Source organism: Scophthalmus maximus, chromosome 14 (assembly GCF_022379125.1).
Source record: "Scophthalmus maximus strain ysfricsl-2021 chromosome 14, ASM2237912v1, whole genome shotgun sequence".
In the NCBI taxonomy this organism is placed as follows: domain Eukaryota; kingdom Metazoa; phylum Chordata; class Actinopteri; order Pleuronectiformes; family Scophthalmidae; genus Scophthalmus; species Scophthalmus maximus.
In genome coordinates, this window is record NC_061528.1 from 17439391 (window position 1) to 17467199 (window position 27809).

Consider the following 27809-nt stretch of genomic DNA (forward strand, 5'->3'; position numbering starts at 1 on the left):
TTTTACAGGGTCAAATCTATTCTTTGAGACTTCCAGTTACACGGTACAGTATAGTCTTAAAAATACATTAGATATTATATATCTATTACAGAAAGGGTATGAGGCAATGGCTTGTGATAACTCTGTGATTATGCAACTACACATTAATACATGCATTTTTCAATGGCATTTATACTAGTTAGATGGTAGGAAATAGAAATCCTATGAAACCAGTGGGAATACTCTAAGCGCTCAGAGGAGGAGGTGGTTGCACATGTACATACAGTAGGCACAGGTCCGCATTCTCCAAACAGACGATTATGAAACAAACAGCCCACTGCCTGTGGAACTCACCCAGTCCACGATGAGGATTTTACTGACATTGAGCCTCTGCTGCAGGAGCTTGGCTGCAATGGCAACTGAATTGAAGTAACAAAACCCCCTGAAAATGGACAGTGACAGAGGGGACATAAACAAGACACTGGTGTCAACGCTCTGAAGCGAGATGATATTTACATTTAGGTCTGTTTATGAGGGAATGTACAGTAAGGTATGGTGCACTAAAGGGAACAGATTATGGGGGGGGGGGTGCAGGAAGAAAATTGGGAAAATATTGCTGTGATACAGGCCAGGTCTGATCTTTTTCTTAATTCTCAGATTTACTTACATAGGTGTGCTCTCCTCAGCGTGGTGTCCAGGTGGACGGACAACAGCAAAACCATTCTGTCAGGGGAAAAACAAAAGATCATTTACACACTCAAATAAACCGTCACGGCCCATGATGTGTATTTTTTCCTCTGTGAGAAGCTGGAGGGTGAGAGGATGTCGAGAAATCCTGCTTGCTGTCACAAAATACACACATGAAATACTCACATAACATTTTCCCCTTTAAAAAGGTTCAATACTGGGTTGCATGATTAAAATACATCAGACAAAAAACACCACAAATAGCAACATAGATTCAAACAGTGAATTAAAAGGTAAACTAGAATTACTGCCTCGTGGTTGTATTCCTCCGCCGACCAGTCCAGTTACAGTTTACATTCATGTTCGTCCAGACTCATTACGTATCTAGTGCAAACTTGAACGGAAAATCATTTAAGGGAATTAAGTGTCTTTTTGGAAAAATGTAACTCATCACATATATTACCACCAATATCTAATCAGTTGAAACCAATTGAACATGTGGCGACAAGGGTGAGGACTCGGGAGGTAGTGCTGGTTTTCCAATTATTGGAAGGTCGGTAGTTCGATCCCCGGCTCCTCTGGTTCGCATGTCAGTGTTTCCTTGGACAAGATATTTAAACCAAAATTTCTCCTAATGGCTGTGATGACAGTGAGTGACTTAGAAGTGCTGTATGAATGTGTGTGTGTGTGTGTGTGTGTGTGTGTGAGAATGGGTGAATGTGACCTGTGGTGTAAAGCCCCGTGACTGGTACTGAAGAATAGAAAAGTGCTAAACAAATGCAGGCCAAAAAGGTGTTTCGTGACCTTGACCTTTGACCACCAAATTCCTAATTCTTACATTTGAGTCCAAAGTTATTAATCTAATCATATATACTAATATATCAATACCAAATGAGGTACTCTCACAGCTATCATTCCTCCAAAAATGTCACTATGCCTTAGTTTACACTTTAGAACTGTTTGTCAAAGGCAGCATGTGCACACACGCGCTCACACACACACACACACACACACACACACACACACACACACACACACACACACACACACACACACACACACACACACACACACACACACACACACACACACACACACACACACACACACACACACACACACACACACACACAGAGTGAGAGAGAGAGAGAGAGAGAGAGAGAGAGTGAAACAGATGCTTACATCGGGTCAGTTAAGGGGAGCTTTGTTAAGGCGGGGACCAGTGGGACTCCCAGCAAGTGTTTTGGGGGCTCCCACTGCTATGTGGGGACATTAGATAGATGTTCAGGCTGATGTAGAGCGAGGCGAGCCGAACTAATGATGTTGAGTCAGCTGCTGTGGATTAGCAGTCAGCCGGGAGATTATTGTAGAGACAACGATCTTAGCTGGTTCGAGGACACCTGGTTACAGCATGGTGCATTATACGGCGCGTGCATAGGCAAACGAGAGACGTGGACAGGTACATTGTTTGTTTGTGTGGAGAGGAAAAATATAAATGGATTCAAAAGAAAAGAAAGGACATGGGCAAGAGTGAGAGAAACAGCAGATGGAGAAACAGAAATGTGTGACTGTGTGTGTGTGTGTGTGTGCGCGCGCCCTGTGTACTGTAGATTTACGGCCTTCTGTGGAGTTCAGAGAGTTGTTGGTGCAGGTGGAATTTGGTAATTTGGATGTCGAGGATCCTCAGAGGACCATCTGCATGCGTGAGTTAACATGTGCACGGTCGCATGTGCACCTTTGCACAAATGTGTTAAGATCAGGTTAAGCTGAGGGCAAGTCAATATTGTGAACTTTAACCCCTGTTGGTCCATATCATTGACCTTCTCCGCCCGGGTGTGTGTAACACATTTCGTTTTTTACTTTCAAACTGTGACATTAGCAGTCACACAATGTGCCACATAGAAAGAGCGGGCCAATATTTCCTTATAGTAAGTATGCCCACATGTAGAGGAGGCACTGAGTGTGAGCCAAAACCCGCGTGGGTATCAGTATGGCGTGCTACTGTCTCCCCAAGGAATGTCATTAGTCTGTGGTGTGTCGGTGCTAAGCTAACACCGAGTGCGCCGGCTGCTCTGCAGGTGGCTGTGGCGTAATACTAATAAAGCGGGCCTGTTAGCGTTTGCAGTGCCCGTGCGCTGGGCCTCCCTGCTGAGTTCAAACAGTAAGCAGCCATTGCCACAGACGCAGGAAGGCTGGCTGGTGGGTTCAGCATGACGGGGGTGGGGACGTCTGTCTGAGAGGTGCTAACGAGACTGTGGGATGGAGGAGGTTTTCTCTTTTCTTGAGGGTGTTTGGAGGGTGCATAGTGCGAGTTGGGTGTAACGAGGTTGGATTAATCCATTAGAAGTACTTTCAAATGAACACTGATCACTTGTATATGCATAGAAAATTCACTCTGCTTCCTTTTCTCTGTAAAAGGGGTCCGTCTGAAATGTGACTCAGCTGGAAAATGGAACAAGGCAGTTAAACCTGAAAAGCAGACGGACATAAAACCCTTCAAAGTTCTGGTCATGGACCTCATTTTGGTGAGGTCCATCTGAGCTTTGTTTCATGTTGGCTCCTTCTCAAAGATTGTTATACGCACACACACAATGATCCACGTACAACCATACGCACAGACACGCGACAAACACAAAACACACATTATCCTTTGGTCATCCCAATCCTTAAAAACAAAGCCACGACTCTCATTTGAGTCCACGAAGCGTCCAAACTAACCTTCAGTTCGCCCGATGCCACTTTGAAGACCAGCTCCACCACCGAGCCGACAGCCAGACGAGCTGCACTGGATGAGTGGACCTCATTCCAAATGGTGTCGCTGTCCACCTGCCGACACACACACAAGAGAGTAATTGTGAAATAGTGAGCACGTGTACTTACAGAGAGAATATCTGAGGTACTGAGAAATACCTAGAATAGAATCTTAAAGACAAATGGTCAGATCTGAGCGTACTAGATGAGACTTTGTGAACATTTAATGCACCGGACGAGCAGCTGGATATTGTAAACATGTGTTTTAAGCTGTAAATCAATAAGATACTCACTCACAATTAGACCGATTATGTTATTGGTTTTCCAGTGTGTTGGCAAATCAATGAATGGATAAAATCGATATACATTTAAGTTGGTGGTTGCCTTTAATATGATGGAATTGTGGAAATGGCCTGAAGTATTCACCATCGGCAGCTTACTGCTGATTTCAAATGACAAAAAAAGGTCACATGACGTAGAGGGAAATATTGGATATTGGAAATATTTGACACGAAATGAAAGTAGCAGAGAGACTCATCTCAGTTCTAAAATTCCGCTGAACTGGGCGGTGAAGGAAAAATTCATGAAATTTTGGGCCTCAGTGAAAATAAGATTTTAGGATTGATTGTATGCATGCGTGCGTGCTTCAGTATGTTTAGACACAGGGCAGCCCTTCAGTGGTCAGGCCTGATTAATGCTGAGGCACGGACAGGCCTCAGCCACAATCACAACAGCGCGCACACACACACACACACACACACACACACACACACACACACACACACACACACACACACACACACACACACACACACACACACACACACACACACACACACACACACACACACACACACACACACACACACACACACACACACACACACACACACACACACACACACACACACACAGAGCCGAGCCACAATATACTATGTGATTGACTGCACCCGGGGACATGCACAGAGCATAATATACACACCCTCCATCAGACATGGCAGATACTGCAGGCAGATGGAGCACATGATAAACACAGAGAGAGGGAGCTGGCAGCAGAAAAGAAGAAAAGGGAAGCGCTGTGTGTCAATGTGTTTGAACTGCACACACATGTGCAGAGCGGCCGGTGCCAGAGCTCTATAGCGAGGCTCTGTGATGTAAACCCGGGGCTCTTCCATTTTGAATAGGTTGTAACTTTAACCTGCCAGTCACCCATTCTGTCGGACAGCCTCGCCTTTTCATCCACACTCGCTCGCCGCCCTTCACTCACTCGACTGGCCGCCGACTCCTACATTAGCCCTCGCCGCTCAGTCACTCCTTCAACCAGTCAGTGTGTCAAGCGACTTGACAGCTTCTCGGCCGCCCCCGCCCCCTTTCCTCTCGTCTCCAGTGACCGGACTGATCAAGGCTGGAAGAGGAGGACTCAACAATAACATCCTCAGGGAAAGAATTATTTTTTTCAACGTTGTGCCAAGAAAGACTTTGTCATGAAAAAAAACTGTGGAGCATTTACCATAGATTAAAAAAACTACAGAGGAGGGATAGAGGACATTGCCGATGAGTGACTGACCGAGCCAAATGAGGGGAGAGAAACGGGGAGTCAGTGGAAGATGGCGTGTAGTAGCCGAGTCGGTGATTGGGCGAGCGGGCGAACGAAGAGCCAAGTGAGTGAGTGAATGGGAAACTGAATCATATATACAAGTCAGGTTAATGAGCACAAACAGATGCCCTCCCAAAAGCAGCATGTGGGGACGGAGTGGTTTATTATTTCCCATGTTGATGTTAGGTTTGCCTCAAGCTATGAGCGGGACACAGCTAGTCAGGAAAAAGTGAAAGCGAAAAAGTGTGTGCGTGTGAGTGCGTGCGTGTGTGTGTGTGTGTGTCGGAGGTACAAAAGAGCGGGAACGTGCTGGTATGACGGACTGATGGTTCTCCACAGGCTGACAGCCTAATTTCAACCCCCATCCTATGTTAATGTGTGTGTTTGTGTTACTTCTGTGTGTGTGTGTGTGTGTGTGTGTGTGTGTGTGTGTGTGTATGACAGGAAGAAAACAATTTGCTCCCATTTGCCATTATAAAGAGCAGAACAGAGCAGCGCAGAGCTTGGCCTCTTCTTGTTCCCACCACAGCAGCAACAGTAAACCCCGAGGGAGGTCTGTTGGGGGGGATTAGACTAGCCCAGAGATGGTCTGGAGGTATGGAGGATGTATAAAAAAAGAGTTGTGGAAAGAGAAAGTAAAGGCCAATCTAGGTATATACGAGTGTGGGTGAGTGATACTGGGCGGACAGAAAATCCTCAATATTGACATACATTCTTTTCCAGGAGACTTAACCCAAACCAGAACTACTTTTTGGATCACACTTAACCTATCCTCACCATAAACCTATCCCTGCCCTAACCCTTAAACTAGTCTACACCGTAATATTTAAAGATTAACGATACAGGGACTTGTTTTTTGTTCCCATAAGGTAGACAGGTCCCAATAATGTCCTGTTTAAACAGATTTAGTTCCCCACAATATGAGTGATACCTGGAACACACACACACACACAAAATTGTGCAACTGTTCTAACATATCAGTTTCCAAATACAGCACTTCCTTCTCTGACCGACCAGCTAAATCATTGCCTTAGCACAAAAGATTCCAAAACAATAACACACCCCCCCATCCTACACACAAACACACACACACACACACACACACACACACAAGCACACGCACACACAAACACGCACAGCTCATATGCTGCAAACATCTGGTTACAATTACAAACATGGCGGAAAGGCCAGCAACAGCTTTTGTTGCCTCTGGTCCTTGAGGGGCGGTGTATGCATGAGTGCGTGCAAGTGTGTCAAGATTGTGTGTGTGTGCGCTTTTTTTTCTCCTTCTTTTTTTTTTGTGGTGGAACAGGAACAAATGGGACTATTATTTACACAAGGGGGAGAGAGAGAGGGAAAGAGTGGGCGGAGGAAACAGTTATTATACTACTATTCGATGATGCTGAAACTATGCCTATTTGTTTCAAGACTAATTCAAAATGATTTCATTTGGCTGAGTTTAAAGCGAGAATCTATAGACAGGCAAAACAGTGACTTACCCCAATGCCTCCACACGGTAACCTCACAAACAGGGGACTCACGGAACCTGAGAAAGAAGCAAATACATTGAGGGTCAAACGTGTGTCCCCCGAAACTGAGCGTTTGACTTTCTGACCTAGTCTAACTGGGAGAGCACACAGGGGCATGCTCTCGTTGCCTTCACAATCAAACTCCCTCCCCCTCCTTAGGGGGAAATCAAGATTATAGGCCAGAGAGAGATGGGGAAGGAAATTCTTTTGATAGAAAAAATGCTGACTAGTTTGATTTGACTTCATTCAATTGGGAACTACCATTACATTTTCCTTTCACACACTGAAACTTCCATTTTGCCTTCTGTCAAGAATGCCTAAAAAAAAACAAAAAAAAACACTTTAGGTTATGTCTAACAGATGAATCGTTTTACCTCTAAGAAAGCTGCACTCTATTTCCTTTGAATTTTCTCTGACTCTTTAACCTGGTGATGCTCAATGTTTCAAAACTTTCAACTTGTATCAATCCAGTGTTGACAACCGGACCAGTGCAAAGTTTCATGAGTACGAGAGCAGACCTTTGAAGCCGTGTGGGCAGAGCATGGCACTCACATTACCAAGGTTAGGGGTCCAAGCCCCATTGAGCTACGTACTAACTTGCTATAAATACATAGTGTCTGAAAAAAAGGAAACGGCCTATGGTAGATATATGATATACTGTCTCGGAATAATTTAATCTCTGACTAGTTTGCCACCTTTGTGGTTTTGTTACAGTTTGCATTTCCACTTTCCTCCGTTTCCGTTGTGTATGCAAATCCACCTGTGTGCTGATGCTCACACAGGAGGATCTGGTAATACTCCTGTGTGAGCTGCAATAATAAGGGGAATTTATGTCTTCGCTGGAATGAAAGCTTAGATGACCACTGGGGTTTGCCCCTTAGGTTTTAGCGCTCTCTCAATCTCACACACAGACACACACACAGACACACACGCACGCACACGCACACACACACACACACACACACAAACACACACACACACACACACACACACACACACACACACACAGGCTGCTGTGGCGACACCTGCTCTTAAAGCCACAAACGGCTAGACCTAAGTAACTGAGCAGCCCGCCGCAACTTTTACTTTAACAGCTTCGGCCGGTCGTCACCTTATCGTGACGCCTCCGAGACTTTGTCAGACTGGACCTTTTGTTGTGCCACAGGTGTAGAGCAGATTCCTTTAACAGACACTGCAGATTCACGGCAGGACAAGCCAAGGATTGGTCTGCGTATTCTTCATGTATACATGTAGATGTTCGTGTGTGTCTTGTCTACTCTGCACTGAATCTCTTTGCCTATGTGAGATGTGTGTCAAGTACTGTCAAAGTCAACCCCCATTTCAGCGTTAAAGCTTCCTCAGTTTATCAGAGTAATATAGTAGGAAATCTGTAATGACGGAGGTGGAGCAGCATACTGATGAAGAGTATTAGTCAATGTAATGTTTGTGTGTTAATGTATGTCTTACAGTCGAGTTTCTGCCGCAGTGGGTTGGTTCCGTAGAGCAAGACGTGGGCCTCAGAGTGGACCGTCTGTAACTCCTCCAACGAGGCCTTCCTACCACGGATGCACTGTGCCCAGCGTGGAGTAGAGGAGATGACAGAAGAAGAGACATACAGAATATTTGATTGGGTCGCCACACTCACAATTCAAAACTGCAACGGCCAGTAGAAGTCACAATGTGTGAGGAACAGGGAACACATAGAGAAGCCTCATGGGCATGTGGGGTTGGGAGGGGGATCAACCGGGATCATTCTCAAACCATAACCTCAAATTGAAAGGTTTCTATCGGAAAAGCAAAGTGTCAACAGAAAATGACTAAACACTGCCCCCTTGTGGTCATGGCAACAACCTGCACAACCTGAAGAATACTTTTCAAATGACTGAGTAGGAACAAAAAGAAGATACAGAAAATACACACAGAGGTTAAGAAGGAAAAAAAAAATGATACTCACTAAATTATCTAATTCCTCAGCATTGCATCTGTATACATAAAAGCTGTTTTATGGGCTACACCCAATAAATACAATGACTATTTTTAATTGTGGTTATGCCCTTTAATAGTGAATGCATTTAAAGACTGACATGGATTCTTATTTACCTCTGAATGTTGGATTCTGACGAGTTTGTTTCATTCTCTCCACTGTTATGATACTGTGCATGTTATATAATAACCATGCTATAGATGCTTGATTCTTCTTTTGGAGACAACAGGGAGTAATGAAGATTTTACTACTCTGCGTCCTTCATCATTTACTTTATATTCAACTGTTATCTATGGAAGTCATTAATAAAACATTAACATATAAATCCGTACAGCCACACCTCTGTGTTGTAAGGTGAAACTTTGGCCTCACCTCGCAGTGCGCCCTGAGGCCCGTTTCCTGCAGTCGGGACCAGATACTCTGGATGCGCCCAGCATGCTCTGGATGACTGGTGGTGTTTCCGCACATGCACTGGTGCTTCTGCATCAAGGAGTCATATACCAGACCTGGAACAAACACACACACATACACACACACACACACACACACAAATAACACTTTCATTGGTCTATATTGTCAACAGGTTTGTGCATATACACAATTACTGTGTGTGGGCTAATCATACTGTGTTCTTCCAGGAAACAATTCAGTAGAAAGAAGGTTTGTTTCTAGATTACATGTTTGCTAATCTAGTTCATAATGTATTTCTGTATGAAAAGCAATATACAGACATGAGATGAGAATGAGCACCTTATATTCAGTAGCAGTGTAAGCCTATTGTACCCTTATTATAAACACTTTTACTTTCAACACACCTGTAGTAAACCGGGGCTTGGCAGCCGGCTCCTGTACTGCCATGGGGAAGGAGGCCGAGGCTGGAGACGACTGAGCCCTGGAGAGGGGACGGTGTCCGGCAAAGCTGACTGACAACCCGGCTGCTTCCATGGAGGCTTGGTAGTTCCTTAACTGGTGGATCCGCTGCTGCTCCAACAGCAGAGCCTGCTGCTCTCACAGGCAAACACACACACACACACACACACACACACACACACACACACACACACACACACACACACACACACACACACACACACACACACACACACACACACACACACACACACACACAAACACAAACACACAAACACACATCGCCAAATACTGTCAGGAATGAACTGCAATGTCTCTCTCCTGCCAGAAGATGGCACTAGATACTTACAATTTTTAGACGCACCAGCAACAGTTTTTATTGTGTTTATATTGCATATTCTGTTCTATTATGCAGCTGCAGCAGAATGAGAAACGTATGGGGCTCCAAATTGACAACAACAAATATTTACAAAAAGTGGTAGTAATACGGGGAAATTGGTGTCATTTTCTTTGAATGACACATTCTTAATCCTGAGCCTTTACAATAAACTTTATGTAAACCTTCAGTGGAAAAGACTATTCTTACAGTTGCCGTTCAACAAGGTTAATGCATACTATTAATCTTAACTAAACAAAACAAAAAAAAACTTGTTTGTCTTGACTTCCCATGATGATTATTCTCTTCATTTGATGTAACGTACGCTGGCTCAAACGCGATACAATTATGAAGCACTACAATTCTTTCATTACCCCATGCAAAGTTAGAAATCAGTCATGTACTTATTCATGATTTAGTCTGAAAGTTTCACATGTAAGAGTTCGGAAAGTGTTAGTAGGTACCAGACTTAAACATTTGGTAATTCCACTCAAAATAGTCTCGACTATGCAATCCAGTTATTCTTTTCTGACGGGCGGGTCTCCTTACATTACACGCGCCATGGCGGCAGTGAGATGAGTGGCTGATTGAATTTGGGGTTAGCGGACAGCAGGGATGGGCAAGACAGGAGAGGACATGGTGTCCTGGCTGTGTATGGGCGTGTGCGTTTGCGGTCACAGACAGACTATGAAGCTACACAGAGATAGAGAATACATGTCGTGCGCTTTTGTGAACAATAAGGAAAACCTGGAGACCTTGGTATATGTGTAGTTGTGAGTTTGCAAGTGTGTTTTGTGTGAAAAGATGAAAATGTACAGTAGTTTAAATTATGCTGGAAAGTGGACTGTAGAGGCAGTTGGGAAGAAAAGTGGAGTGTAATGTTTCAGTCAGCCACTACTAGTGCCATCTGTCACTATTGTACTGACTGTTTTTATCCATCGGCCTAAAAAAATCTGTACCAAGATGAAAAGAAACAAGCCTGCACAATGTCTTCTTCTGGTCAGTTAGAACCGCACTGCGTATACACATGATGTGATAATGTAATAGAGATTTGATGCAACCTTTAGATTTGTGTAAGTAGGAAAATTGCGGATAGATTGGTTTTATCCGCTGTCTTTATTTTTACTATGGAATTAACCTAACTTCATTAACCTATTTTAACCTTCCCTCTTCTTCTACTCCCACTCCCAACCAACAACCGTCCATCACCTTCTCCCCACCCCATGTCCTCACCTGTCTGAACAAGAAATCCTGCTCAGCCTGTCGCTCCCTCTGCTCCATCTCTTCCTGCTCCTGGAGGTCTGGGGGCTCCTGCTTGATGACCAGCCCCCGCAGCGTCTCCTGCACAGAGGTAGAGGAGGACGAGGAGGACGAGGAGGACAGCCCCTGGTGCTCCCTGAGTTCCTCCTCCGTCTCCTCCGGGTGACTCTGATGCTGCCGGGCCGGCCCTGAGGCGCTGGAGCCCGCGGCTGAGACCTGATCGCCAGGCTTGGAAATTATCTGGAGGACGAAAAGAGGCCTTTCAGGAGAGAGGTTTTGACGTGACATTGCTTTTTTATTATTGGTCTAATTTTTCACTGGGTCCTGTGCTCCGAACACTTTCAGATAAAAACTGTCCTGGATATTTCGTGCAAAGATTAAGGAATTAATTGGTATAAGATATAGGGGTGACAGCGAGCTAAAACAAAGAACCAGCAAAAAAACTAAAACAAAAAAGCAATACTATATGTATGTGTGTGGCTGAAAAACTGATTTCTTTTGTCTTGTTAGGAGCAACAAAGACATTCGATTTAAAAAAAGTGAGAAACCACAATCCAGTCAGGACAGGGAGAGACATTTAGCTTTAATGACATGAGATTAGTGGGGAGAAGATGCCAGGAAACTTGCACCGCTTTGTTCGTGTGCGTTGGTAGACTCAACAGGTTTTTCCATTCCAAAAATAGGTCTGATCGGCTCCAGTTCAGAAACCATGTAAAGAACCGTCAGTTTAATCAAACAAAGGCTGACATTAGGCAGCCACAGAGATAAACCAGATCTGTACTCTGGACTCTGGTTTGGTTATTTGTTTGTTTTAAAACTCCTCAAAGAAATCTCTATGGCCGCAACGTTAAGCATACAGGTGAGTCCAGGTGCCTGAGCCTGTGACAAGAGAAGGAAAACCGAGCAAAACACATGGTGGTGGTGGTGGTGGTGGTGGTGGTGGGGGGGGGATTGTAGAGGGGAGTTTTTTTTAGGAGGCTTGTTGTGGCAGATGTCCCTGTCCCTGTCCCTGTCGTCAAAGACCTCAACCTTGATGTGCAGGTCATGATTGGAGTGGGCCGCGCACACACACCCACACACACACACAGGCACAGGCACGCAGGTGCGCACGCACACACACACACACACACACACACACACACACACACACACACACACACACACACACACACACACACACACACACACACACACACACACACACACACACACACACACACACACACACACACACACACACAGACAGAGAGAGAGAGAGACGCACACACGATTGGCATATTGCCCAGGGAACAATCCATTGACGTCAGAGAGCAGGCTCTTGCCTCATCCCAGTCCCTCTTCTCCAAACAAACTCAAAACACTCTGCTGCTGTGCTGACTCTTGCTCTTCCTTTCGCTCTTGTTGACCCCCACCCCCCCCCCCCAGCCTCTCCTCCTCCTCAACAAAGGAAATAGTTGCTGGGATATGAACCTTAAGGGAGGGGGGACAGACCGGGACAGACACTAAATAAGCCTGTTGAATCAGTTGGAAGACAGACAGAGCGGGAGGTGGAGAAGGCGAAGGGGCTTGTATAAACAAACACTTGACACTAGTTGACTACATATCTATCTCCCTTTCTAACACGCTCACACGCACACTTTCGCAGCGATATTAGTGGCGTGAAGTATACCACCGTGTTGCCTTAGCTGTCTGAGGTAATAAGCGGGAGAGGCAGCGGGCTCAGGCTGGAACGGATTCAAGATTCTTTCATTCCTTTCTTTGCCGCCAACATGTCGAACTGTTAAAGCCAAATTTGAGGTTCGCAGGAAGCGCCCACTTTCCTTACTGACTCGACGAAGAAAAAAAAAAGGTGAACAGGGAGAGGAAGGAAGGCCGGAGATGACTCATGTTTTACAAAGCGGCGGGTCTCCGGCGGTGAGCAGGGCAAATAAATGGAGATAAACACACCGCGGAGGGATTTGCAGGAACGGTTTGTAACGCTGCGCTCATACGAGCACATATGGAAATACTTCAAATGCCGTGGCAGCGATGATCCTTATCGCTGTGATAAAAAAAGTGGTAGTTCAATCATACTGCCGGGTACCGCTGCAGTCTGGACTATCGCACTCGCTCGTGTTAAACAGAAAGTGAATTGCAGGTTTTAAGCGGCTGACTTTATTATGCAGCAATAAACAGCGTTTCCTTGGGGCTGCTTTTACATTTTCCCCTGTGCCGCGTTCTTTGTAAAGCAGTAAATAGGCAAAACAAAGGCAACGACTAGCTGGGGACATGTAATCCATTTAAATTAAGTTCTGTAATAGGAGGAACAGGACTACCGTGGCGTCAACTGCAAACATCAATATGAGAAAAAACATCCACTGCACTTAAATATATATTTAATATTTGTTTTTTACAATGACAATTGTATTACAATGCCCCATTTTTCTCAGACACAGGATGGATGTCAAGGCATTTTCTTGTTGCATGCTTTTGGTGTCAATTAAAAGTTACGGATAAGCTTTAGCCAACATCATGACCTCCTTGTTCTAGGCGATATTTGGAGAGTGGACTGAATAGCTGAATTAACCCCATCCTCTTTGTGCTTCTCCATAGCAACAACTTCAACCTGGTGCGTGAAGTTAATTGAACACTTACAACTTGTGAGGTTGACACTTGACGGGAGTCTGAATGCAGTGATAGTGTAGAAAAGGGATTAGGCAAGTGGCCATGTTGTCAGTCTGTAGCGGGGATGACAAACACACTGCGTGGACAAACATACAGTATTCACAAGTAATGTGGGAGGAATATGGGGAGTCTGAAGAAGACCACATCGACACAGGGAGACCTCAGCTGTCCCAGTGATTCCAGTGAGAAAAGTGGGCTGAACACTGAGCCATCAATTTTCAGTAATAGAAATAAATATTGATTTAGAGCCACATTGGAGGAGAGAGCTACAGCTCTAGAAATTGTACATGAATCATATTATATTATGACTGAAGACTGAACAGTTTATTTCAAACTGCTGATAAAGCAAGGTGTAGTGATGGGCTGCCGTGACAGTACATGGTTCTTTTTCCAACTTGTTCCATAATAACACACTCACAAAGGTCACAGGGTAGTAATTTGTAGTGTTGTTCTGCAGTAAAGTGAAATGTTAAGAGCAGATTCTCAGTGATCCGAACAGAGACTTGGAACATGTGTTGCTCTAAAACAGATTTAAGGAGCTTACAGCGGTAGTAACTCTGCTGATGACAGGGGGATTACACATGTGGTTTGCATTTCGAGACACTATAAACCTTTGATTTGACTGAATCATATTATAGCAATAATCGGTTGAAAAAGACCAAAAGTATTTAATCCTTGCCGTCTGCGAACACAAATTTTGCACCTGTGAAGCTGGACTTCTGCTCGATATATATATTATGTATATATATTTAATAAAAATTTAATTTAACACAAAAATATGGGAACACTCAACAGGAAACAGAAAACCAACACCACTACTATCTTCTAACTGGAAATCTCTGCATTGGTGACAGCAGATTAATGCTGTGCACCGATGTATTATCTGGCTCTTACACAACTGTATAGAGTGTTTGCCTTACATTAAAATGCTGAATTAAGTAAAGAAAAAAGAAAAAAGATAAAAGAAAAGTAAAGAAATCATGATTTAAAATCATCACAGTGGTTCTGATGCAGCTTCCGTTTTTTGATGTACCGTGGCAAACTCATTAGTCACATTCTCATTTAAAGTTGGCTGCGGAAAAAAACTCATTAACATTATTACGGTTACACGAAAATAACTAAATATTTCACCTGGGTTTTGCTTAATTGTCTGGCCTCACAACAGCCTGGAGTCTAGAAGCGGAGGGAGCCACCAACAGCCAAACAACGCAGACATAATGGAGCTGAATCATACAGGAACTTCAGCACACAGACACACAAACAGGGAGATGCACGCACAAACACAAAGAGCCATCTCCCTCTCGACAGTGACACTCGCTGTGACGCCTCTCTCTCACAAAGACACACATATGCAAGCACGCACGCACGCACACACACACAGACACACACACACACACTCACACAAAACACACTTTCGCACACATCTACAAGGATGCAGTAGGTCATTTCCTGTGTGACCATATATGGAGGTAGCTTCCTTAGAGCACAGTTGCCAGGGTGACAGGGAGAAGTAGGGATACATGAACACAAGAAAGACTGGGAAGACTTGACTTTGTAACTGCGGGCTGATTCATCCTGCTCATGGACAGGATTCACAGACATTAACCAAATCAGTGTCACGGAGATGGACAAATACTGCCCTACACACACACACACACACACACACACACACGGACACAAAAACACATGCACACACACGGACACACACACTGAGCTACTGCACCTTGTTGATGATGTGCTGCTGCTGCTGCTGCTGGAACAGTTGTTTGTGTTTCTCCAGGAACTGCTGGTGCTGCTGCTGGACCACCAGCTGCTGCAGGGCCTGGGCCTGTCCACACTGCTGCTGGGGCAGGGGGGCCGACTGGGTTCTCCCCAGGGGACGGTGGCCCCGCGCAAGCTTGGAGACAGCGGGCGACGGTAGCGGAAGGCCACCAAGACCAACTGTGGTAAACACAGAACGGTTTAAGGAAATTTATTATTATTTTTATAACAAACACTGTCACATTTATGTGGCTGTGGCTACAATAACATTTTACATCCAGACATAATTGTGTCCAACGCCTCATGGCTGTTAAACCCCATGGACTTCTGTATTTAATGACTTTGCAGCCTGTCAACATTTCTGTGATTAAGCTTTTGAGTGAAATGTTTTGCTTGCTAATAGGATTACTAAAAAATGAAAAGCCATAGGACATTAAAAAAAATCAATAATTTTGCCTTGGAGACAAACCAAAGGTTAAATAACATTAAAGGGCAGTGTTATTCATCTTGAAAATAATACTGCTAATTACTACTAACTACTTCACTTTAAAAACTTTTAAACAGAATAAAAGAGTGTTGTGTTGGTTTTGTAGTCTGAGAGCTAATAAAGCAACATTACTCTGTAACTTACTGTGTAACCTGTCATCTCATTTTTTTCTGCATGTGTTAAATACACTAAAATTAAGGACATGTGGAGTCCCAGCATCCCAGCTGAAAGCAAGGGTATTATTATGGCAGGAAATGTCTTCGGTGATCTGCATGGTACTTCACTCAGAAACAGGCTGCTCACGGCTGAGGCGTAAGGAAAACACATGTTGTAGTGAACACTGACCCACTGGATTATGGCTCTGCTCCAGCAACACCATGTGTTGGAGGAGGGTGTTGTGACCAGCTGTGCCCCCTCCGGCCCCCTCCCTGTCCAGCGCTGAAGATGCCAAGTAGGAGGGCAGGTGGGCAGCGGGCAGGAAAGGAGGGGTCAGAGGAATGCCCTGCTGTAACGCAGGCAGTCGACTTTCGCCATCTTGGTGTCCCGGCACCACCTACAAAGACAGACAGACAGACAGACAGAGAGAGAGAGAGATTGAGACACAAGGAGGGAGAAGAGGAAACAAAAACAGTGAAAGGCAGATGGATGGAGACAGAAGGGTCAAATGAGTGAGAGGAAGAGAGAGAGGGATTCGCTTTGCGATTTCCAACCTCCATGAGCATAATCAGAAAGACAACAACTCCATGATTTTTGGTTTGCATTATACCCATTATTCTCTACACTAAACTGTCCCGTCAGTGAATGTTGTCCATGACTTCACATGTGTTCAAACACCATTTCGGGTGCACGTTATGCAAACCATAGTCTTGTTCGAAGCAAAAGAACAAGACTTTGTTCTGTACAACTGATTAATATTATGTTAGGTGTACTCACAGAGTTAGCAAGGCCTGTGGCCGGCAGTCCCAGGGTGATGTTGGGCAGAGAAGGAGAGGTGTACAGAGAGAGCTGGCTAATTGAACCTTCCCTTGCAGCCAGTCTCTGAAGCAGGGACGCCTGGACACACACACACAACCACACACTTAACACTCGCAGAGATTAAGCGCTCCATTAAAAAATAAACAGACATTGTTAATCTCCTGCAGGAGCCCGCCACTGCCTCATACACACAAACACCAATGGGCATTTGCATATGCGTTCGTACACACGCACAAAGTTATGTGGGTTACCTCTCCTGGGCTGCTGGACATGATGACCCCGTTCTCACTGGGGATGTTGCTGGAGCTGTTGTTGGGCGAGCTGGGACCTGAGCCCGGCGCACTGTTGCATGCGGACTCTAAAACACACGCAAGAAAAGGAAATTCAATTTGCTTTCTTCAAAATAATAACAATAAAGATAATTCAGTATTTACAGTGTATGAAACATTCAGCTATCAAGCCAATCGAGTTGTTATGCAAAATCCAGACGGTGACGTTTCCAAATGTGTTCGGTCAAAATTATGATTCAGCACATTTTTGTATCATGATATACCCAATTAAAACAACTGATGTAATCCAGCGACAAGAGCACTCACCGGCCACGTCTAGGGAACGCTTCTTGGCAGTGGTGATGGGACCGTCTTTCCTGCGGAGCAGAGGGCTGCTGCGGCGCTCCGTCACCTTCTGCTTTAGCCTGGAACGAAGCTTGAGGTTGGGCTCAGAGGCTGATGAGATACAGAGAGGAACAGGAGCAGGGTGGGGGATTTACTCGAAAGGTGGAGACATTTCAGTCTGGAGTAAGATAAAACTTTTAAGGTGTCTGAGACGTTAATGTTAAACGACATGAAACACAATCAACAGTAAAAAAAATGAGGGGTTGTCAAAGATGTGTTCTTGTCTACACACATGGCTAGTCCTGTCCCAGTAGCAGATAACAAAGCGAATAGAGCTAAGTGCCAGGGTTAAGTATTAGATTTCAAACAGGATGTCAATGTGTTACATCCCAACTTAGCCCCATAAATGTGTCGGAAATTACAGATTCGCTCTGAACAGGCACGCTGGCACTCGGCTCTGCGATGGATCGCTGGGCCGCACATGTGGGAGCTTGTTTCGCGGGCATGTAGTCGGGGCTAATGAGCTCGTCCCTATAGGCCACGGCGTATGTGTTGGCTGACGGATACGGGAGCTGGGGTTAGCCGTCGTCGCGTGTGACAGTGGGAAGCGCTGCAGCGCGAGGGGAGGCAGCCAACTGGCAGCTTTTTCTGACCCCACGCTTAATGACGCTGCCTCCATGCTTAACTAATGGCCGCTGCTCGTTTCCAGACGCTTTCAATTTGTGCGCACGTGGGCATGCGTTTGCCTCTTTCTACATTTCTCGGGCCTCTGCTTGAAAACAGACGCTCCCGAGCTGCACCGGTGAGTGGCCTGTCCTGTTTCCTGGCCAGCCTCTGCCAGACGACACCGAAAAACACAGGCAGTTTTATTCTATTCCCTCCTCCACTGGCTTCCTTCTGTTAGCTGAAGCTGGACAGTCGACCAACGGCTGACCCTAAGCTCCTCCCATGACATCTTATCCAAGAGACCACGCGCCATTCATTAGCCTCAGAGAAGTGGACGGGACTTTCTGGTGCAGTGACGTCGAAAGCAAAGGATTCTTCATTGTGTACAGTCAGAGCCGGCCCTAGCCTATATGGGGCCCCAAGCAGTGGCTTAGTTCGCTCATGCCTTGGGCCGGCCCTGTGCACAGTATTCCTCGATAGACGACTTATTCGGGGTCATTATCAACCCTCAGGCCCAGGCTTCCCGCAGCCTCGAAATGCCAATCGAGGTAGGACGAAGCTTCACTGAGTTTTAATGAGCTTCAAAGAGGTGCAAGCACTACACCTCCCCAGTCAGTAGGGATGAGACGACCTAGTGTGGATCCATAATGTCTATGTACTTTTTCAAATGCACTTTCAATTGTAAGGGCAACAATGCTGCAAGTTATGAAACTCAATAATTTAAAAAAAGTGCTTCTTCTGAGTGGAGGGCACTCGTTCAATGTCTTTTCGATAAGAGGGATCGGGTGGGTCAGGATATAATGCTATGCTTAAGCTGAACTGGAGGACAAGAGAAGACTATGGGAGAAGAAGCACTGTACCCATTGGATAAAGAAGCACGACTGCACTCAAGTTCAAGTTTTTTGTCTATAGCAAAGAGAATTGTAGTACCTTAACATATTAACATTATCACAACTAACGCCCTATATTATTAACATTTTATTTAAAACAATATTCAAGTTTTGGCAATTGCAACAATCTACCAATGTTTAAAAGAAGCCAAACTAAAGACGTGTGTGAAGTATAACTGATAGGCGGTTTGATTCTGAATGTGCCTCGACATTCCAGTAGATTTTAACATTATTATTCTCTTATTATTATTCACTCATTATTAAACTGTGAAGATTTACTGCCGGCGGGCGCTAAATGTGAGAGAGACTGGACACTAACCGTCGGGAGCCACGAAAGAAGAAACAGGGCACACAGAGGCAAGAGAGTGTGATTTCAAGAGGGTAGTGGCCAAGGTTGTGGGGTTGTGCATCCCAAGTAATTAAGAAATGGATAAAGAAAAGGACGAGTGGATGAAACACGGAAGGAGAAATTGAAGGTTAGAGGGAGGTTTGGAGGACGGTAAAGGAGAGAGAGAAGGAAGGTGAAGTAGGACTGTGGTCGCAATGGGGGTGTTCATCTCAGGACACGGTGACTTTGAAGGGTGTTAATGCCGACTGGGCAAAAGCGCACACCAGTGTGCACACGTGCAAACACACTCGCTGCAGAGGGCCAAGACTGGTTTTACTGCTGACGCTGGTATTTTATGGTAGCCCTTTTCCCCTCCCTCCTCCCCTCGCCGCCATCCATCCCCTCCCATCTCTCTTTATCCTCTAATTCCCTGTCTCTCTTTCCTCTGCCATCTCTCCATCTTGGTCTTTCTTCCTACGTACCCATTAAGAAAGCAGGACGACACCATGTTACAGCAAATGTCACTGTTCAACTTTATGACGGTGAAGACCCAGACAAAAAGCTGAATATTTTCAGCCATGCTGGTACATTCTGCATTCTGCAGATCCTCTCCTGTTAGGTAACAGTATGTCTTGTTCTAGGTTCAAGCCTCAATCCTGACATTGTTAATATCAAAAAAACATTTCCACACTATCAAGGGGAGGAAGGATAACGCACAATGGTCCAGAATCCAAGGTAGCACTGCATATTTGTTTTGTTATGTATCATATCCTCAGTGTACTAATATGTGGCCTCAGATCTCAAGCCTCACAATACGCCTCAACATGGGATTTTCACTCACACAAAGCAGTTCAAGCCAACTGTACAAAACCCTTCTCATCCGATGGCGTATCAATACCAGATTAAACATCTCCACAAGTGGTGCGCAGGACCTCAATAGGGAGTGCAGGAGGAATGGTTCTCTGATACAAAACATATTGATCGGTTTGCTTTGACGGATGGGAGTCCCGAGTCATGCTGGGGGAAGCCGTGCTGCTCTTCTACGGAAATGCAGAGAGGCAGAGAGATTTATAGCAATCAATAGAGTCGTTTTCTGAAACTCGTCAATAGCGCTTCCAAGAAATATCTCATGTGGTTGACACATTAGATAAGGTTTGATGGACATAAACAGAGAGAGAGAGAGAGAGAGATCTGTCTCATTTACATATTTTCTAGAAACCCATATGTAAACAAACCATCTCAAAATCAAATATATATATATATATGTATAAATATATAGATACTGTGTGTGTGTGTGTGTGTGTGTGTGTGTGTGTGTGTGTGTGTGTGTGTGTGCGTGCGTGTGTGTTTGAATGATGCAATATGATGAGATCAAATGCCATCTATTCTTAGTTACATTAGTTACACTTGTTAGTGTATATAAGCATTGACATTCTTTCTCTAAGTTACAACTCATGAGGACTTCTTATGGAGGTGACATAAGCTTGTTAAAAATCAATAGTGTCCATTGCTGATGGTGTGACACCCAAGTGATAAACGAGTGAGGTGGGTGGAAAAGCAGATGCTGATATTTTATGATATGATATTTTTTTCTTTTCGTTTATTTGCATTTTAGCTATTTAAGTGCCTCTCATAACATGCCAGAGCAGCCCATGGGTGCACCAGCACGCCCAAATTAAATTCCATAATCATCGACATCACAGGCAGCAAAACAGGGTGTGGGACTAGATAGATAAAATCTTAGTCATTGATTTGGTGAAGTTACGTTGTGTACATGGAAGTGGTAATGGTGCATGAACAAGATCGACGATCAGTGGTGGTCAAGTGGAGAGGAAGGGATTGAGTGTTAGAACGACAATTCAATTTTTAGAGCCTGGCTGGCCCTAAACTTTAAACTTTAATGAGAGTTAAACTGAAGTCCTGGTTTTTGGACCAAGTGTCTTTTTTGTTTTGTTCTGTTTGTTCTTGGGTCTTGGGATATTTTTAATGTACAGCACTTCGGTCAACTGTTGTTGTTTTCAAATGTGCTCTATAAATACATTTGATTTGATTTGTTCTCCGGTAAAACCTCCCTCACTGTTCTCTGTGCTGAATAGGAGCGTCACATTGTGGAAAATGTAGAATGTGGAAAGTGCAATATTGCATGTAAATATCAGTGCACAGTGTGGTATGTGAATGTGTGTGACTGTCTGAAAGAGTGAGGGAAAAGAATAGAAAGGGGTCATCATGACAAGTCTGCATCTGTCAAGAAGGCCTAATAGACTTCCTGCCGCAGCATTCAAAGTGGTCCTCTGTTTTCTAAGAGACATGATCACAAAGCCTCTCAGACGTGGACAATGGACCCCTGTTGTAATATACTGTATGCCTTTACTTGCGAGAGAGAAAATGAATTCTTAACGTACATCTATAATTTACACGCATACATTACCCACACGGGTCACCGCAGGCAAACACGTCACGCATGACAGTTCCAGGCGTCAGAGCAGCGTACAACTGTGGTGACCACTGTCACTCACTTCCTCCGGAGCACAGTTCATCCCTCTGTCTGCCAGTCTGATCTGAACCATGTCTGCTCACTTCTGACACCACAGCTCCTCAACAGCCGTGCCATGTGTGTGCACATGTGCACTCAGCATTCCCTCTCAACTTAGACACACACGCACACCAAACCGCCTTCAAATCTCAAACTCCATTTCCTCCTGAAGAATATGTAATTGCCTTCACATATCCCCAGTGACATGTATGTACTGCACAGCTTGCTATGCCTTTTTTTTTTGGTCAGTATGAGCTGTGAAACTGGAAGTTGTGAGTGTTTCTTTGCACCACAGGGACACTGAATCCCAACACTGCATCTGAGTGTCCCTGAAAGTTGAAACGTGCACTCTCGGGTTGTGTGGCAGTTCAGACTCCCGCGCACAGCAGGCAGGCCGGAGTGGAGAGTACACAGAGTTTGGCGTCCAGCTGTGAAAGCAGCCAGCGATACAGCCGAGGCAGCTGCTGACGCTAAGTGAATAATCACAGCTTGGACGTATTTGACATGGACAGGAGGACGGACAAAACAACAGTCTGGCGCGTCCAAAAGGCAGGAGCTGTGCTTCGTTTCCTCGGACACTTCCCAGAGCTAGTCAAGAGTTGTTTTGTTGTACAGGATGATCTACAACCTGAAGCAGTGTGACTTGAATGTGTTCGCCAGAATCAGTGGGGGATTAAATCGACAACAGGAGAAAAGCCAACTGACAGATTGTATGTACGTGATTGTCCTGTGATCTCCAGTCTCTCTTCATAACAATAACAATTTTGCTATTAACTTTTCTACCTCTTTTAGGGTTTTACTTTCAAAGTGGTTCCATTCTCTGTCCTTCCACCCTCATTTACATTAGAAAGATTCAAAAGACCCCCCATAGTAACCTCTCAGATCATTTTAAAAAGAATATTTTAGGAGCTTCTTCAAATCCTCCGGTAGCTGACTCATGGTTCATGTGCAAATAGGGGTTGCTTATACGGGGAAAAAGAAAGATTAGGGTGCCCTTGTGGACAGACAATGGGTGCGCACAGGTGTCACAGAGAAACAATACCTCAGCAAAAAAAAAACCCTGTACCTGTTTTGCGGAGAGGGAAGTCATCTTTTGAGTCGTATGTGCCGAGCATCGGGTGGTTGTACGCTGACAATGCCGTCTGGGGAGGAGAGCTCTGGTCCAAAGAGCTGTGCTGGGTTTTTCTACAAAAAGATGAAGACAAGACATTCAAAACGTGCAATATGATTCCAGGCATTCCTAACAAGTAAAGTCCGGCTCCATGTGTGCTTGTCAAAGGACAAAGAATAGAAAGAAGGTATGGGGAGTGAGAACTAAAAGCAAAAGTGAAAAGTGGCAAAGGATTCATACGTTTGTGTGAAAGGCGAATGAATAATGCAAACAGACACGAGTGGAGAGGAGAGTCGTGACTAAAAAACAGGTAGGAGACCAAAGAAACTGGGTATAGTGATTATGACAGAGATAATCATTTTCCCTACGCTTGTGGCACACACTTTGGATTCTATCATCTCCCGCCTTGGCAGAAATGTTTGACTGCTTAAAGCCCTCTTCAAATATTTAAAAGCGCAGGCGAGGTGCCACTGTTTTCTGCTCGGCCCACCTCAAACAGACGCACCCCTCAGACACACCTCAGAGAGAGCCAGCTGTCAGTCACGGACAAAAAACACACCGAGAGAGAAAAAAGACTCGTTCCTTCGACATTTTCTCTGTAGTTGAACTCTGGCGAGGACTCTCCGAGAGGCTAATGTTGACGGTGGGAGCTTCTCGCGCTGCGCGCAAAAAAAGCACGTCGACAACAGAACAGACACCCACGCAACAGGGGTTCGCGACACCGCACGGTTTGCCATGTTCGCAAAGACACGGCAATGAGGGACTTTCTTACGTCACTCATCGCCGCGACTTTTATGTTTTGATGCTTTTTCCAGTGCTATGATTTTTGATCTTAGATACGAAAAGGCAACAACGACAGATGCTCATAAATATAAGGTTTCATCAGTGTGAAATGCTTGTTAACCCTTCCTCGATAATAAAAAAAACGATAATACAGAAATTAGTCACGGAATGAAAGAGAATTTCCGTGATGTTGCTTTCCAATGCAGCGGTTCATTCTCTAAGAGTTTACAGTAGTAACAGAGGACAGGAAACATACTGACTCTCACCGTGTTCGTTTCTTACGTTCCTATCAAACGGTATGTAACTTCCAATCTAACTGACATACTGTACGCTTGAATTCAGATCGGTGCTCATCGAGTTTCACTCCAGTTGTTCTCCGGTAGTGTGCCGTGACACTCACCCATACCAGAAGCGCGGGTCGCTGGGCAGACAGTGGTTTAGATTTCGCTGAGCCAGGGCTTTCTTCTTGTTCAGGACAAACTCCTGAAGTCGCATCTTTACCTCTGTACTGGCGACTGCACCTAAATAGAAACAGCGACACGAGGGGAAAGGTGAGTATAACTGTATTTGGACACACGCACACATACAGAGAGCCCTGTTGCCCGACACAAAAACACTTCTTTCAGTGTCAGATTTCTGCTGCAGTTAGTGCTTCGGTGCCTCCTCTGTACCGTACCTCCTGTTCGATCAAGTGAAACGAACAGGAAGATTATGACAACATCACCCCCCCTGCTTTGACGCGGAATGTGTTTCGAGCCACATGCGGACGCAAAAACCTTGCATCGGAGCTTCGCTGAAACTCCGGAGAGACGACGGCGGTGCTGCTGCGCGACTCGCCTCCGAGACGCACTTCATGACTCTCGCTCGGCTCCTGGTCTCTCCTCAATTACCACCCTCATTTCACAGCTACAAACAAATCATCCGGGGGAGGGAGATGAGTGAGAGGGAATGAGAGGCCGTTAGAAAAATATCATAAACGGCGTGAGGAGGGAGATAAAAGGGGGAGTGTTGGGGAGGGTGGTGGTGTTGCAAGCTTGAGGGAGAAAGTGGTAAAATGAGTATGTGAAAATGACAACAGCTAATATATGATCACTAAATCACGGTGCAGCTGGAGGTGCTGACATCCCAATATGTCTGCTTTGCCACTGAAGCAAATTGGCTTTTATGGGACTGCCTTCGATGCAATTTACTGCAGCACTTAACAAAGCTTCCTCTGTTTACAACCCCCCTTGCTCCCTCCGCGGACGTCCAACTGTAGGCTCACTCCGTCCGGCGGAGGACGGTTGACAGAAAGGGCAGGGAGAAGAAAACATGGGTCCGAGTGTGGGCCCACCGTTAACGACATTCGCGAGGATTTGTATCGAGCACCGTAGCCCGCCCAAGGACGCCAACGTGAGACCGCTTTAACAGCCGCACTGACAACGATCATCATGAAACACCATCTGTGTTTTGATGAGCGTACTTATTTAAGTTGTAAGTATGAATAATGAGCACGCAGGTGTACGAAGCCATTTCGGAAAAGAAAAAAAAACATGACCAGGCCATCAACAGCATCTCTAGTTCAGGCAAACGTGTACACAAAAACACACACACACACACACACACACACACACACACTCTTCCTCCATTAGAGAAAGCCATTCGAGTGGATGAAAAAAAATTGTAGCGACATGTAGTATTCAGTGGGGCAGGGAAAGGCAGAGCGAGTCCGCTCGTGCGGTGCCTTTCAGTTGAAAGTGAGTCAACGCTTTCTTGCCGCCCTCGGTTTGTGTGGCACAAAACAATTACAGGAACAAGAGAAGCAATTGGCTTGGCACAGCTAAAATTACTGCCACAAATGCCCCCCCCCCCCCGTCCCTGCCAGACAAATGTGCCACCGTGTGAGTATCACTATCAGGGAGAGCTTAATTTGCCATTAAATGTAAGAGCTCTTTGCAGCTGGATGAGCCCAGACTCCTGACAGTATGGATACTATCAGTGTTCTCGGATACAAATGAACACTGTTGAATCGACGTTGGATTCAAAGGATTTGGACATAGATAGCTATTATGATATCTACAGACTGAGCTAATTGCTGTCAAACCTGCATTCTTCCAGCGATGTGACTGTGTTTTCAGATCTCAGCATGAGCTTTACAGATGCAATGATGGCCAAAGCAACACAAATCAAACCTAGGTTTAAATAAAAATGCCCTTTAAAAAGGAAAGGCAGGGGTTTAATTGTGTTGCTGGAACAAAAATATGACACAACTGAGGGCAGGTGTGCCACGTCTTGCTCGCCTAGCCTCGCCCCGTTGCTACCTGTGGTTAGGTCGGGCTGTTCTCACGGCTGTTGCTGTAACAGAGCGGCTGTGAGGGTCGAGTCTTTCTGGAACCTGCCGTGACTGCGCTGAGGCACTGAGTCACAGCAGACGTTGGCAGCGTTCAGGAGGGTGGCGGGTGAGAATACGCTGGGTCGAAAACATGACAGCTGTCTTTGGAGCTTACTCACCCATTCACCACTAACACCCATTTCTATCTTTTTCCAGTACAAATCCTCTGGTTACGCTGGACCGATGCCCCTTATTTTCGGGACGACTCGTCATAACACGGCAGTTGCTACTCACTCTCCTGTCCCCTCTCCTTGTTTTTGATCAGCTGGAGTTTGTGTTCCCGCTGCTGCTTCTCCAGCTGCTGCTCGTGACGTTGCTGCTCCATCTTCCTCTGGTGCTCCAACAGCTCCTGTTGGTGCTTGAGGGCCAGCAAATCCTGTTGGTGCTGGTGGAGAAGAGACAATACTGAGATGGGAAGGGCAAAAAAAACAAACAAACATCAAAGCTGAAGAGAAATAGTTTTCGACGAGGTGCAGCCCATGGATTATTGCTCATTATAAACAGTGATCTGCTTTTCTAAAAACGCATGACATCACCGACCTCGAGCCACAATGAGAGCCATGCCAACCTGGAGACTGAGCAGAGTTATTTTCAGTGCAGACGGATCATGCTTATTGGCTGACTTTGTGGTCGCAGCAGCACCAGTGAGGCTTCAAAAGCGGCGTGAGTGGCATACATGATTCTCACACACACAAGGTTTACTGGGACCAGTGGTCTTGTCCTGCCGATGACTAGGCAGCAAAGCAGTGCCACCATATCAAATTACAACATCATACTCACATAAGTGTACACATGCACATGCTTCCTCCTGTCCTTCAGAGGTGAGGAGAGGAGAGGTGAGGAGAGGAGGAGAGGAGAAGAGAGGAGAGGAGCTAGATCTCTCTGCCCGTTCCATCGCCTCACCTTGATGTGTTCCTGCAGCTGGACTTCATGTTGTCGCGACAGCTGTTCATGCTGCCGCTGGAACTCCGCAATCAGGAGCTGCCTCTGCAGTTGCTGCTTGTGTTTGAGAGACACAAGCTCCTGCTGCAGCTGCTGCTCCTGGTGGTCTGTAAGAGGAATTATGTAAGAGGTTATCGACCTGAGCATCAAGGATGCGTTTGCAGTAAAAGAAAAGTCAGGTTTCAACTCTCAGCCTCGAGACCAGCTCAACGGAAGATCAATCCCGACTTACTGACGACTGGCCCGCGGCCCGGCTCGGCCGATGCAGGACCTGGTACGGGGTGGGTTTGGGGAACCAGGCCGAAGGGGGGCTGCTGGTGGTGGTGGTGGTGGTGGTGGTGGTGGTGAGGGTGGTCGACTACGCGCAGGTCCATGGGAAGGATGGTTGTGGTGGCGGGGGGGACCTGCGTGGGCAGTGCTGCGGTGCTCACGTCCACTGAAACAAGAGGACGAGGCCACAAAGCGAAGGGACAAGAGAGAGGGAAGATAGAAGAGTGGAGGGAAGGAGCACAGGGAGGTGGAATCTGGTTAGAACAAACAGCAATAAAGATCCGTGAGTGCAGATGTCTAAAAAGATTATGCACGGGAGGTTCAAACATATTTCATCGACTCTGACAGATTAAGTCATACATACACTCCTCATACACAATT

At 45.6% G+C, this 27809-nt stretch overlaps 1 protein-coding gene across 7 annotated transcripts in view; it reads right to left on the reverse strand.

Annotated features, from left to right (window-relative positions):
* Positions 1-27809, reverse strand: part of hdac4 (histone deacetylase 4) — a 122263-nt gene that overhangs the window by 21427 nt on the left and 73027 nt on the right. For 6 of the 7 annotated variants that reach the window (XM_035651334.2, XM_047337063.1, XM_047337067.1 and 3 more), the window contains 18 exons: positions 27391-27594; positions 27120-27265; positions 26451-26601; positions 24246-24366; positions 23018-23136; positions 17517-17645; positions 17172-17278; positions 16879-16998; positions 16291-16498; positions 15421-15638; positions 11007-11273; positions 9343-9529; positions 8900-9033; positions 8011-8113; positions 6514-6560; positions 3385-3492; positions 647-702; positions 334-421 (listed from right to left, as the gene is read on the reverse strand). In XM_035651334.2, coding sequence (XP_035507227.2) covers positions 334-421; positions 647-702; positions 3385-3492; positions 6514-6560; positions 8011-8113; positions 8900-9033; positions 9343-9529; positions 11007-11273; positions 15421-15638; positions 16291-16498; positions 16879-16998; positions 17172-17278; positions 17517-17645; positions 23018-23136; positions 24246-24366; positions 26451-26601; positions 27120-27265; positions 27391-27594 — 2513 coding nt within the window. The remainder of the gene's footprint in view (positions 1-333; positions 422-646; positions 703-3384; positions 3493-6513; positions 6561-8010; positions 8114-8899; positions 9034-9342; positions 9530-11006; positions 11274-15420; positions 15639-16290; positions 16499-16878; positions 16999-17171; positions 17279-17516; positions 17646-23017; positions 23137-24245; positions 24367-26450; positions 26602-27119; positions 27266-27390; positions 27595-27809) is intronic. The other variant, XM_047337066.1, reaches the window with a different exon arrangement.